The sequence below is a fragment of the Erythrolamprus reginae genome, chromosome Z (assembly GCF_031021105.1).
Source record: "Erythrolamprus reginae isolate rEryReg1 chromosome Z, rEryReg1.hap1, whole genome shotgun sequence".
Classification (NCBI taxonomy): domain Eukaryota; kingdom Metazoa; phylum Chordata; class Lepidosauria; order Squamata; family Dipsadidae; genus Erythrolamprus; species Erythrolamprus reginae.
This window is the reverse complement of record NC_091963.1, coordinates 128,759,699-128,772,445: the sequence shown is the minus strand read 5'-3', so window position 1 is coordinate 128,772,445 and position 12,747 is coordinate 128,759,699. Positions and strand designations below refer to the sequence as shown.

The 12,747-nt window shown below is 41.8% G+C and overlaps 1 protein-coding gene across 1 annotated transcript in view; it reads right to left on the bottom strand.

Moving 5' to 3' along the window:
- Positions 1–12,747, bottom strand: part of LOC139154923 (voltage-gated potassium channel KCNC1-like) — a 59,365-nt gene that overhangs the window by 31,007 nt on the left and 15,611 nt on the right. The window contains 1 exon segment of the mRNA XM_070730029.1: positions 8,265–9,198. Coding sequence (XP_070586130.1) covers positions 8,265–9,198 — 934 coding nt within the window.

Below are 12,747 nucleotides of genomic sequence, written 5' to 3'. Positions count from 1 at the left end.
CTGTTAGTGAAGTTAAAAAAAAAGAGAGACTAAGGTAAAATTAAGCCGGGCATAAAGACTGAGGTTGCAGTTGTCAGAGGCTGTTTGTGCTGTGTGACCTGACAGCAATAGCTCCAGCAACCACATCCCCTTTGGCCTCCCCTGCTATGCAGTGCATAGCCAAGAGCCTGTTAAATTAAGTGAATCCTTGCTCCTCCACTGTATTTGCTGCAAATGGGCTTCCTGGCCCAAAGGACCTGGAGGAGATAGAAAGCAAGCTAGGGACTGATTGTCCTCACACAGTCTTCTCTTCCTAGCCACTTCTGCTTTGGGGTCTGTCTTGAGGATCTTTTAGTGAGTGAATCCCAAAGAGATGCATGGGTAAGGGTGTGTAGTGGTTGTAGCGATCCCTTTGCTTGAGGTTGCAGTTGGTTTCCTCCCACTGCAAACCTGAATTTCTTCTGCATCTGTATTGTTCCAGAGCTATTAGGTTTCCTGTCTACCCAGCTCTGTGTCTGCTTGAAAAAATTAACCCTCTTTATTCATTTTTCTATTAAGGCAGTCCTGATTTTAACCTTGAACTCAAAAAGCCTTGATAATCAACCATAACTAACCTCTCTCCAAAATAACAAACTATTCCTGAAAAACAGTGGTATAATGGTTAAGGGATTGACACAGAGGAAACCTATGTTCAAATCCATCCTCAACCACAGAAGCTCATTGGATAACTTAAGGTCAATCACTGCCAACCCAAGTACAACAGAATTATTGTTGTTATTTGGGGGAAAATAAGAGAGGAGTACTGTGCAGATCCTACTTAAAGTAGGATATAAATCTAAGAAATGAAGTGAATTGGTTACCTCTTGATTTTTTCTCATTTCCGTTGTTATGGAACCCAAACATCTCAACTTTGGCTGCTTAAAGAAGTGTGGACTTCAACTCTGGGAGCTGAAGTCTACATATCTTCAAGCAGCCAACGTTGAGAAACACTGTTCCAACTCTCAGCATTTACAACATTGTACTTCTCGTCTGAGATTTTATTAGTAAATTTCCTGTTCTTGCCAGCACATAATATACTAGTCCATTCCTGAACATCCTGGCTATTTGGGATATTCTTTCTCAAGACAATGTTGTAGACAAGAAGTATTCTCTTGTCTTTCTCAGAGCAATTATTCTGATCAGCCATCTTTTTATCTACTTAAAGGAAAGAGGAGGCATTAAGAGGCACTGCGCGTTTTGGCAAATGCCTTTCCGTCTACTCAATACCTTTATCAACAAATCAGAATAACAAAGTTGGAAGGAACCTTGGAGTCTTCTAGTTCAACCCTCTACTCAGGCAGGAAGCCCTGTACCACTACAGATAAATGATTGTCCAATCTCTTCTTTAAAATCCCTAGTGTTGGAGAATCCACAACTTCTGGAGGCAAACCATTCTAATTTTTCCTTAGTTCTAGGTTGCTTCTTTCCTTGATTAGTTTCCATCCATTGCTTCTTGTCCTGCCTTCAGGTGCTTTGGAAAATAGCTTGACTCCTTCTTCTTTGTGACAATCCCTTATATATATCAAAACAAGGCAATCCTATCATTCCCCACTCCTTTTCATTAAACTAGATATACCCAATTCCTGTAACTGCATTTTTGTATGTTTTAGCCTCTTATCATTTACGATTCCGCTGGAGCTAAAATATTCCCATGAATCTAAATAACCTATTTCTGAGCATGATTGCCAATATCATCCTCTTTTCTCCACGGAAGAAAAAGAATAATAATTCTCAATCAAAATGGGCTTGAATTGCCAAAACGGGCCCTTTGATCTTTACGTATGAGTCATTTTGGAAGGACAAATCCTTCCAAATCCATAGCCAAGATAGGATAACCTAAACTGTTTTCTGGAACAACACGTAGGTCCTTTTATGCAGCAGCAGTTTCTATGCCACCTCCAAGAATCAGCAGTTCAAAATATAAAGAGAGAACATAGCTGGAGAGAAAGACTTTGTGAGTGTGGGTGTTAAGAAAGAGGGGGGAAAAGAGCATTGGCTACTGCTTTCAAATTACTGACCACCAAGAGAATTCTCCGTTTACCAACAACTACACAGAAGTTATGCTCTGAGGATTCTGTCTCCCCACATTTTCCAGGATGCTGATCATGCCTGCTGAACTTTGACACCTTATCAAGCAAAAAGTCTTAACAATACGATACTGTTCTAATAGAACTGGGCTTGGTTATCATGCTACTGTTGTGATTCAGCCTGAGGCTCCTCAGGGACCGGCTGTGTCTCTGCTGGATCCAGGCCCGGAGGAGGAGGACAGTGAACAGGAGGGGGAGGACCAGGCAGACGGGGGAGAGGAAAGTCAGGAAGAGGATGAGGGGGAGCAGCGTGAGAGCCCCGGGGGGGGTCTCTCCCCAGCCAGTAGCCTGGCCTCATTGGATGAGGAAGCACAGGCTATAATTGACATGAGACAGAGACGTGCAGCTCAGAGACGGGACCAATTAGAAAGGTATTGGCATCATTGAATTGGCAACAGCTGGGTTTGGGTGTGGTTCTCCTCAGCAGGGTTTAAAAGGCAGGCAAGCCCTTTTAGCCATGTGGAGAGTTATCAACTGGGAGTTCTGTGAACCTGCTTTGCTTCTCGGCGTCTCTGATCTTGGCTTGTGGCCTAGAAGACTGGAAGACTTGGGGGAGGCGTATGTTTGTTATCTCCAGCGTTGTTTTTGACAGCAAGAATCCTGTTTTACTTCATGGCCTTCGTGAAACATCTTTGAAGTTTCAGCGTGTTCCTGTTTGTAAGGACATTTTCTGTTACCTGTGTTTGCTTTGAATTCTATAAACTGCCTTTGATTTTTACCAGTGTGTCTGGCTTCTCTTTTTGGTTGGTGTTTGCTGGAAGGACCCGGACAGAACAGCATTCCAAGGGACAGAGGCTATCAATTGAGAAGGTTTTCATAATGCACTTCCCCTTATGTAGTCCTCTGCCTAAGTGAGAAGATTCAAATCCATCTATTACAGAGACTGAGACCAGCTTTAATAAAGTCATCCAGGTCAGGGTTGTCCCAAAGATGCTTTTTCAAAAGGCAACTGGACTTTCTTTGTTTTTCTTTCCCTGAAGATGGTTCACTCCTCTTCCAAGATGCTTCTTCACTTCCGAATGAAAAAAGTTTTTTGAATGAGAAACAAAACGTCTTCAAGCAAAACAAAGATAGTCCATTTGCCTTTTGAAAAGATAAGATAATCTTTATCATGGGGTGGGGGGAGGCACCCTTGAGATAATAATGCTGAAGGAAGGGGCGGTTGACTATATTTTATCACCTTCCTAATTCAGCATTAGCCTTGGCTGTAGGGCTTTTGGACAAACTTGGCCCAAGATAGTTTGGAATCCATTCTGATATTTCACCTACAGGAATTGAGTGAATTGCTGGTTGAGCATTACTTCACTCCTATCACCTGGGATGCCGGCCAAGGTCCTGAGCCAATGCATCTGTCTTGCAACAGAAGGGAAAAGCCATTGCTGTTCCCCAGTATGTGCTGTCTGCCCCTGTTTGCCTTATTCTATCAAATAATAGGTCAGCCCTGCCTTTGGTCAACCTTCTTAATACATAGCTATCCCTGCAATCCAAATTCTACACAAAAGAATAAATAAGTCTAGGAAGCATTTCTAATCCAAATATGGTCTTCGTCATCCTTTCTTTTTCACTGGTATTATGCAATCTGTGGAATGCATTATAAGTTTATCAATCTAGGAAGAGTTTCTAATTCAACATGGTCCTTAATCACCCCCCCTTTTTTACTGAAGAGATAAGATGTAATTTGTGGAATTATAAGACCATGAGGTGTTAAAAGGAGCCTCAAGACCACTGTATCTCAAACACGACAACTTTAAAATGGATGGATTTCAACTGGAGAATTCTGTGAGTTGAAGTCCACCTATCTTAAAGTTGCCAAGGTTGGGAAATGCTGCTTAAGACAATAGATTTTAGTGCCATTAAGTATGTCAGTATGGAAAACAGCCAGCTCTTGTATAATCCATGAAGAGGGCTTTGGTGCTCAATAAGTTTTGGTTTCCAAAGAGTTTTTGTTTAAAAAATGCTTAATATTTCCAGCATTTGCCTCGTAGCTAATGAGTAAAGGAATCTATTGTTTTGTACTTGGGAGAACTCCAGTCTACCATGGGAAAGTGATAGGTGATCTTTAAAGCTGGGCATTTGGATTTTTGGAGGAAAGGATCAAAAATTGGCCTTAGCACACTTTTGCCTCTCCTGTGTCCTCCAAGTAAGGGTGAGGGTTTATTCTCCAAACTTGTGGGTTGGTTTCCAAATGTTTCATTATTAAGCTAGGTAACATCTTCAGCAGAATTTAGGGGATGTCAGTATTCTTCTATTTATAAGGGCTTCAGATTTGGTTGTGCCAAGTGAGGGTCTTGTGATGAGTCAGCTTTGAGTCATCAGTGAGTCTGAATGATAACTCAGAACTAACTCTCGCTTGGTACACCTACACCTGAAACCCTTATAAACAGAAGAACACTGACATCCCTAAACTCCGCTGAAGATGTTACCTGACCTGGTAATGAACCATTCAGAAACCAACCCACAAGCTCAGAGAATGAATCCTCAAACCCTCACCCTTATCCTACACCTACGCTACAGATATTTGCCACCATTGCAATCCTCCAAGTAAGCTCCAGCCATGGGTGGTATTCCTTAAATGGTGTCCTGCAAAACAGGAGTAAGAGAATTCCATTTTTTGGACTAGTTGCAAAATATTAAGTGTTGTAACTAACTTATATGTCAATGATTATTTATTAATTACATTTATTTATTAATTAGTTTTGAATGCCGCCCTTCTCCGAGGACTTGGGGCGGCTTAATAACTGGGCTAGATTTAATACAGATTTTAGGATCTCATATTACTAATTGAATATTACTACTTATGGGATTAGAATCCATCTTTAATTTCCTGTAAGAACAATTCTGATTAAGCTGCAAATGCTTTCTCTTCAGTGGCTTGAAAGGGCAAAGTCACTTCCATACGTTAAGGGCTGAACCAATCCAATGTTGCAGTCAGTCTTCTTTGTCTGAATACTGTTATGGCTCATGGATGGAAGATTAATTTTTTAAAAAAAGTAGTACAGACTTATTTATTTATTTGTTTGTTTGTTTATTTTTATTTGCCATACAAATATAGTATTGTATTGTATGTTTAATATATTTAAAAATAGTTTTTATTGAGTATTTACAGAAATATAAATTTTTATCTCAGCAGATACTCCAGAAATATTACTGGGAGGAATAGTTGAGAAGCATTTTGAAGTGTTGCGGGTCAAGTAGCTTTCCATTGCCAGTAGATCCCAACTTGTCCTGCGCCCTATTTTTCACATTTCCCAATGGCACACAACATCATACATACAGATGGAGGATTTCCCTCCATCGTTCACAGTCCATCAGACCAGCTCAGTGGCTTGGTTGCTTTCTTCGCTACAAAGAATAAATATGCAAGGGAAGAATGAGAAATAGAACCCTGAAGACATTTATGCCACTATTTAGAAATGTCAAGAGTAGGAAGGGCAAAGAAATTGTCCTTGGAAGCAAGGTAAGGAACTAAACAACCATCCTTGGGCCACGGAAAATTTTAATTCTGTGTCTCTTACTTGGCGAGGCCTTTCCACTTATGTCTTCGTGACCTTAAATAGATGTGGTCTCCAGATATTTATGAATTAAAACAAGAGCTCCAAAACAACTGTCACTATTCCCCAGATTGATGAATGTTAGCAACATCTGGAGAAGTACAGATTCGCTTAAGGATGAGTAAAGGCTAATAATTTGTTTTAAGAAATTAAACAGTTTCCCACAAAAGAAAGTCTATACAGTCTATGCATTTCAAACTTTTGCCCTTGTGATACGTAATATGCTTATAATATATATGCTTACATACATAGGATATTATCTTTTTGTTCTTGATTATTGCTTTGTTTTCATGGTTAGCAATCTAGTGTATTTATAACTTCATTCCAAAGCAAATTGAATAGCAATTTCAGCTTTGTTTGGAAGAAAACAACATTATCTTTTAAAAAATTCACCTATTTTAGAAATAGAGACACAAAGCTGTAAGTTCTTGCACGAACTTTTGGCACTCATACATGATTTTATGAGTGTAGCATTCTTGGGCAAACCACACTTAAATCTTGCCAGATTTTTACAATCTCACAAATTTTCAGCCATTAAAAAAAAAGAGACACTCATGTCATTTGAGGGATTTCACACATAACTTTCTGAGGATGATAGTTGTTGACCATGCAAACACATGGTAGTTGACTCTTAACTTAAAATTTCATCACACATTTACCAAGATGTTTTTAATGAGAGGAATCAGTGCAAATGGTAAACTCACCTGGAAAACTTTCCCTATTAGTCTGTCTCGTGACACATACTGTAGCCCCAAACTAGCGTATGCACCTGTGGGCAATCTTGGTATCCCCCACACTGTTGGGCTACAACTCTCTTCATCTCCATCCAGCTTGAGAAAGGATGGGAAACAGGAATAATTCTTGGATGTGCTCCTCTGTTTCCAAGAGGTACAAAAGTGAGACTCAACATAGTAAAAGCCCACATGAACTGAAAACATGTTACTTTACGATTCTCAGGAATCCTCAGTCTAGCTGGTTCTGGGTACAGGTAGTCCTCGACTTACAAACATTAATTTAGTGACTATTTGAACTTGTGATTCAGAAAAAAAATGACTTGCAACAGGTCCTCACACTTATGACCAGGACAACACTCCCAGAGTCACATGATCAAAATTCAAGAGTTTGGCAACAGGCATCTTGGGGTCATGTGATTGTCCAGTGTGACTTTCCCAGGCAGTCAATGGGGGGGAGGGAACTGAATTTGCTGAATGATCGCTGATTAACTTGTGGTTAAGCAATGTTGAATTGTCAGATTTTTGTTTCATCTCATCCTACACACACTTCCAGTGGAAGTGATGTGCCAGTGCCTGGAGGCTGTTGGGGCCTGGATGGGTGTCAACAGATTCAAATTCAACCCTGATAAGGCGGAGTGGCTGTGGGTTTTGCCTCCCAAGGACAATTCTATCTGTCCGTCCATCACCCTGGGGGGGGGGAGTCATTGACCACCTCAGAGAGGGTCCACAACTTGGGTGTCCTCCTCGATCCACAGCTCACATTAGAGAAACATCTTTCAGCTGTGGCAAAGGGGGCGTTTGCCCAGGTTCGCCTGGTGCACCAGTTGCAGCCCTATTTGGACTGGGACTCACTGCTCACAGTCACTCATGCCCTCATCACCTCGAGGCTCGACTACTGCAATGCTCTCTACATGGGGCTACCTTTGAAAAGTGTTTGGAAACTTCAGATCGTGCAGAATGCAGCCGCGAGAGCAGTTATGGGCTTTCCTAAATATTCCCATGTTACACCAACACTCCGCAGTCTGCATTGGTTGCCGATCAGTTTCCGGTCACAATTCAAAGTGTTGGTTATGACCTATAAAGCCCTTCATGGCACCGGACCAGATTATCTCAGGGACCGCCTTCTGCTGCACGAATCCCAGCGACCAGTTAGGTCCCACAGAGTGGGCCTTCTCCGGGTCCCGTCAACTAAACAATGTCGTTTGGCGGGACCCAGGGGAAGAGCCTTCTCTGTGGTGGCCCTGGCCCTTTGGAACCAACTCCCCCCAGAGATTAGAATTGCCCTCACCCTCCTCGCCTGTCGTAAACTTCTTAAAACCCACCTCTGCTGTCAGGCATGGGGGAACCGAGATATTCTTTCCCCCTAGGCCTTTACAATTTACGCATGGTATGTATGTATGTATGTTTGGTTTTTATAATAAGGTTTTTTTTAGTTATTTTAGTATTGGATTGGATTGTTACATGCTGTTTTTATCATTGTTGTTAGCTGCCCCGTGTCTACGGAGACGGCGGCATACAAATCCAATAAATAAGTAAGTAAGTAAGTAAGTAAGTAAGTAAGTAAGTAAGTAAGTAAGTAAGTAAGTAAGTAAGTAAGTAAATAAATAAATATATATATATAAACAAACAAACAACCACAGCGACTTGTTTTGACCATGGCAAAGAAAGTTGTAAAATTGGGCACGGCTCACTTAATAACCCACATGCTTAGCAACAGAAATTCTGGTCACAATTGTGGCTGTAAGTTGAGGACTAACTGTGCCTCCTTCCCTATAGTATTAATTTCTTAGCAGGATACTTGAAAAATCACATATAGATCTGACTCAAATAGGAGTCGTTTTTAACTATTTCCGCCCATTCTGTCTCCCCCTTACCTGCCCGATTAATCTCGATGATCTCCTCTTGAGCCAAGGGGCATGAATCACCCTGGTTGCTGCGATGCGGGGACTGCATGTCCGGTTTGCAGTAGTTGGGTGAGCCAGGTTGGGGCGCTCGTGGGATGTGCTTGTTCTTTTTCTTTGGTAGTTTCTGCTTGGCCATCGCCAGCGAATAATACATGCCAAAATTGTTGACGATGACTGGCACAGGCATGGCAATGGTCAACACTCCAGCCAAGGCACACAGTGCTCCCACCAACATGCCTGACCAAGTCTCAGGATACATGTCCCCGTAGCCCAAAGTCGTCATGGTCACCACAGCCCACCAAAACCCAATGGGAATGTTCTTGAAGACGGTGTGCTTGCTGCCTGTTATGTCGTCTGGGTCGGCACCGATCCTTTCCGCATAATAGATCATGGTGGCAAAGATCAAGACCCCTAGGGCTAAGAAGATGATGAGGAGCAAGAACTCGTTGGTGCTGGCCCTCAGCGTGTGACCTAGGACTCTCAGCCCTACAAAATGCCGGGTCAGCTTGAAGATCCTTAGGATCCGGACAAACCTTACCACCCTCAGGAAGCCCAACACATCCTTGGCTGCCTTGGATGAGAGGCCACTGAGGCCCACTTCCAGGTAGAAGGGCAGGATGGCCACAAAGTCGATGATGTTGAGGCTGCTCTTGATGAATTCCATTTTGTCTGGGCAAAAGATGACCCGGATGAGGAATTCAAAGGTGAACCAGATGACGCACATCCCTTCCACGTAGGTGAGGAAGGGTTCTGTTTCCATTTCATAGTCCACCTTTATGCTGGTACTGTTCCCCGTCTTTATGATTTCTGTCTTGTTTTTGAAGTGGTTGAAAGCCTCATGGGTCTCTAAGCAGAAAGTGGTGATGGAGATGAGGATGAAGAAGAGGGAGGCAAAGGCCACATACTGGAGAGACGCAGGAGGACAAACATACAGGGAAGAAGCAGACAAAGAGAAACAGCAGGGAGGCGAGAATGTCAAACAGGAAAGGACAGGGAAGGAAAACATTAGTGCCAACTCATAATCGTAAAAGAACAAACTCTTCCAGAAAAGGCACACAACCAACCCTGCAAAACTCAATCCCTTCCCAATAACTACCCCCTCTTCAATAAATAGCCGTTAAGTATATCCAAAGAGACAGCAAATACCCCACTTATTCCAATGTTAGTGAGGGAAAACTGAGGTATGGGATAAGAGGGAAAGATATATTTCATTTTTTAAAAGAAATGTGGCCCACTTTTAAAAAAATCCTCATACTATAGCTAGACAATTAGATTAGATATTGATGTGTTAGCCTAGTTTTCTTCTTATGCAAAAGGCTTTTTTTTAAGCAATTGGAAGGATCTGCATTTAAAAATGGTATCCTATCCCCTACAGTTGTTTCTGCCATTACTTAATGTATATCTAAATCAGGTCTAATAAATGCTGGAAGAAAAAACCCCTAAGATGTTGTAGGAATGAGTAATTTCTTCCCTTTTGTTTCTATCTTATTGTATATCAACTCCTACGTTACAGAGAACTATTCTATTTTAAGTAGTATCCTGAGATGGTGGCTTATCTGCTTATTGTACTCCATTCATTATACTCTATAACCTATTAAATGGATTGATCTGCATCTGATTTATTATGGATGGGGATGATAACCATGTTTGCATATGTATGTTGCATACATATGCTTTCTTGTTGCTGTCATAAAAGTCAAAAACTCTTACTGATCTACTGCATGTCTATAAAGATCTACCAATAAATCCAGATTGTTTTCCAATACCAATTCTAGCTTGTTAGTGTCTGTCCCCCACTTTTTTGGATCATGGTTCCTTGGTGGCATCTCTTTCCCAATATTTTCTTTCCATTTGATTGGACACCTTTTTTTCATCAAATTTCTATTCTAAACAATACCTCCTCCTTGAATTTGCAATAGCTGGCCATCATGTTTAATAGCCATCAATTTAATGTTTGTCTAGCTACATTCTAAAGCAGATTTCTTCATTAGGGTACCCTTCAGCTAGGATGGGATGGAATTACCACAATTCTGGCTAACACAGCTAAACCTTTTAGAAGCCACAATTTGATTTGAAGCCATCAGAGACGAAGGGAATCCTAACATCCTGTAGGGATAGCCAGCTTTGTCTCTACATGCCTCATCCCCTTAAAGAAAGCTTTTATTGGAACTATAGTATGGCCACTTCCCAATATCCTCTCTCTTTTTTCTTTTTACATTTTTATCTTATCTTTACTCCAAAGAAGAAACTGAGGTGAGTCCCTATTCCTCTATGCTTTATGTACAGCAGGTTTTTTTGAGAAACTCTTAAATTACAAGCAATTTATAGCAAACAAAGGATTCATAAGTATGCTTCCCCAGTCATAGTCTAATGCTCTAGTCCAGAGGCATTCAACCTTGGCTGAGTGGGGAATTCTGGGAGTTGAAGTTCACACATCTTAAAGTTGACAAGGTTGGATGCCTCTGGGCTAGAGACGTTCCATTTATTCTGTATTAATTCTCAGCTAATGGTGGAGTAGAGAAAAACCGGATTCCATTAGCTGCCCAGTTATGAAATTCATTCCATGATTCTTTTTTCAGTCCAACCTACCTTGTAAAACTGATGCAACAAATGACTGGGTGGTGAGAAAACCCCCAAAAGAACTTGCTTTATTCTTTAGAGCAGTGGTTCTCAACCTTGCTAATGCTGCGACCCTTTAATTTATTTATTATTTATTTATTATTTGGATTTGTATGCCGCCCCTCTCCGAAGACTCGGGGCGGCTCACAACAAGTGAAAAACAATCCAATACAATCCAATTAATTAAAATATTATAAGTTTAAGAAAATCCCCTGTACTAACATACACACATACAGACATACCATATATAACTTCAACGTGCCCAGGGGGAGATGTTTAGTTTCCCCATGCCTGACGGCAAAGGTGGGTTTTGAGGAGTTTACGGAAGGCAGGAAGAGTAGGGGCAGTTCTGATCTCCGGGGGGAGTTGGTTCCAGAGGGCCGGTGCCGCCACAGAGAAGGCTCTCCCCCTGGGGCCCGCCAACCGGCATTGTTTAGTTGACGGGACCCGGAGGAGGCCCACTCTGTGGGACCGAATCGGTCGCTGGGATTCGTGCGGCAGAAGGCGGTCTCGGAGATGTGTTAATGCTGTGCCCCCCCCCAAACAATAAAATAATAAAATAATTAGAAAATTCAGGGGTGGGTTCTAACTTAGCTCACTAAGGGTTCGCTTCCTCCTGTGCTGCGGGGGCACGCCTCGTGGGCGTGCATGCGCTTTGCATGCGCAGTGCTGAAATGTTTTTTTTAATCCCCCCCCAAAAAAATCCAGCCAAAAACAAGATGGTGATGTATGCGCAGTGCCAGAAATTCAGCTTTTGCGCATGCTCAGAGGTTCCCATAGTACAGAATTTTTATTATTTTTTTTGCAGTAGTCTATTTGCATGTGGATAGAGATGGATAGAGGAGCAGTGTCTTGGTTCCTAAGACCATTGGAAATAGGTGTTTTCCGATGGTCTTAGGCAACCCCTGTGAAAGGGTTGTTTGACCCCCCCCCTAAACGGGTTGCGGCCCACAGGTTGAGAACCGCTGCATTAGAGGATCCTGAATCTACTGCTACAATACAACACCTATTTAGCATTCACTAACTGACAGTTGCATTATGCAGGTGTATAATTTGCTTAGGTGACACAAAAGTCAACATTTTGATTTGAGACTCTGAGCCTGGATTTAAAAAAACCCAAAAACAACAGCCAAGGAAGTTTCCCTCCCTTCTGACAGCATTTGCTCTTTAATCTGCATCGTGAATGCAGGTTGCAGATTTTTTTCCCCTCGGTGTGAATTTTGGTTTATTTTTGGGCAGAATTGCAGTGATCCTGTCACAGTTCTTTTGAGGTCAACCTTGTTCCATTTTTTTTTGGGTTTCATTTTCACACCGGGGAATTATAGATTGTAAAAGAACAGGGACCATGCAACCTGCCCATAAACCATTGTTCCATTTAGGGGACAAGCTATGGCTTTAAAACCTCATTACAAGGGAATTTTGAGACGGGAAAATTTTTCCTTCCTCCCTTTTGAATTTCTGCTTTTTTTCAGCAGGATACTGAATGTTTTAACTATTCTAACATCAGTAATTTGGATGAAGAGATAAAGAGCCCAGAACAGAAAAGATTCTGCTGAGATTTCAGGCTTGGCATTCACGTGCCTTCTGTTATACCATTCTCCTATTTTAGTCCCTCGAGAAAACAGTGAAAGCAAGCAATGACGCAAACAGTCATGTGCACCCTTGCACATATACCGAGCACTTCACATTCATTCACATTCCTCCATTGATATACACACAACTCACACAAGCTCTGGTTGCCCAGGAGTTTTAGCTGCTACATCATTACCCAATGCTTTATCACCACGTGGGATCTGACACTCCGAGATATGTCCCATGTACAATCACGTACAAG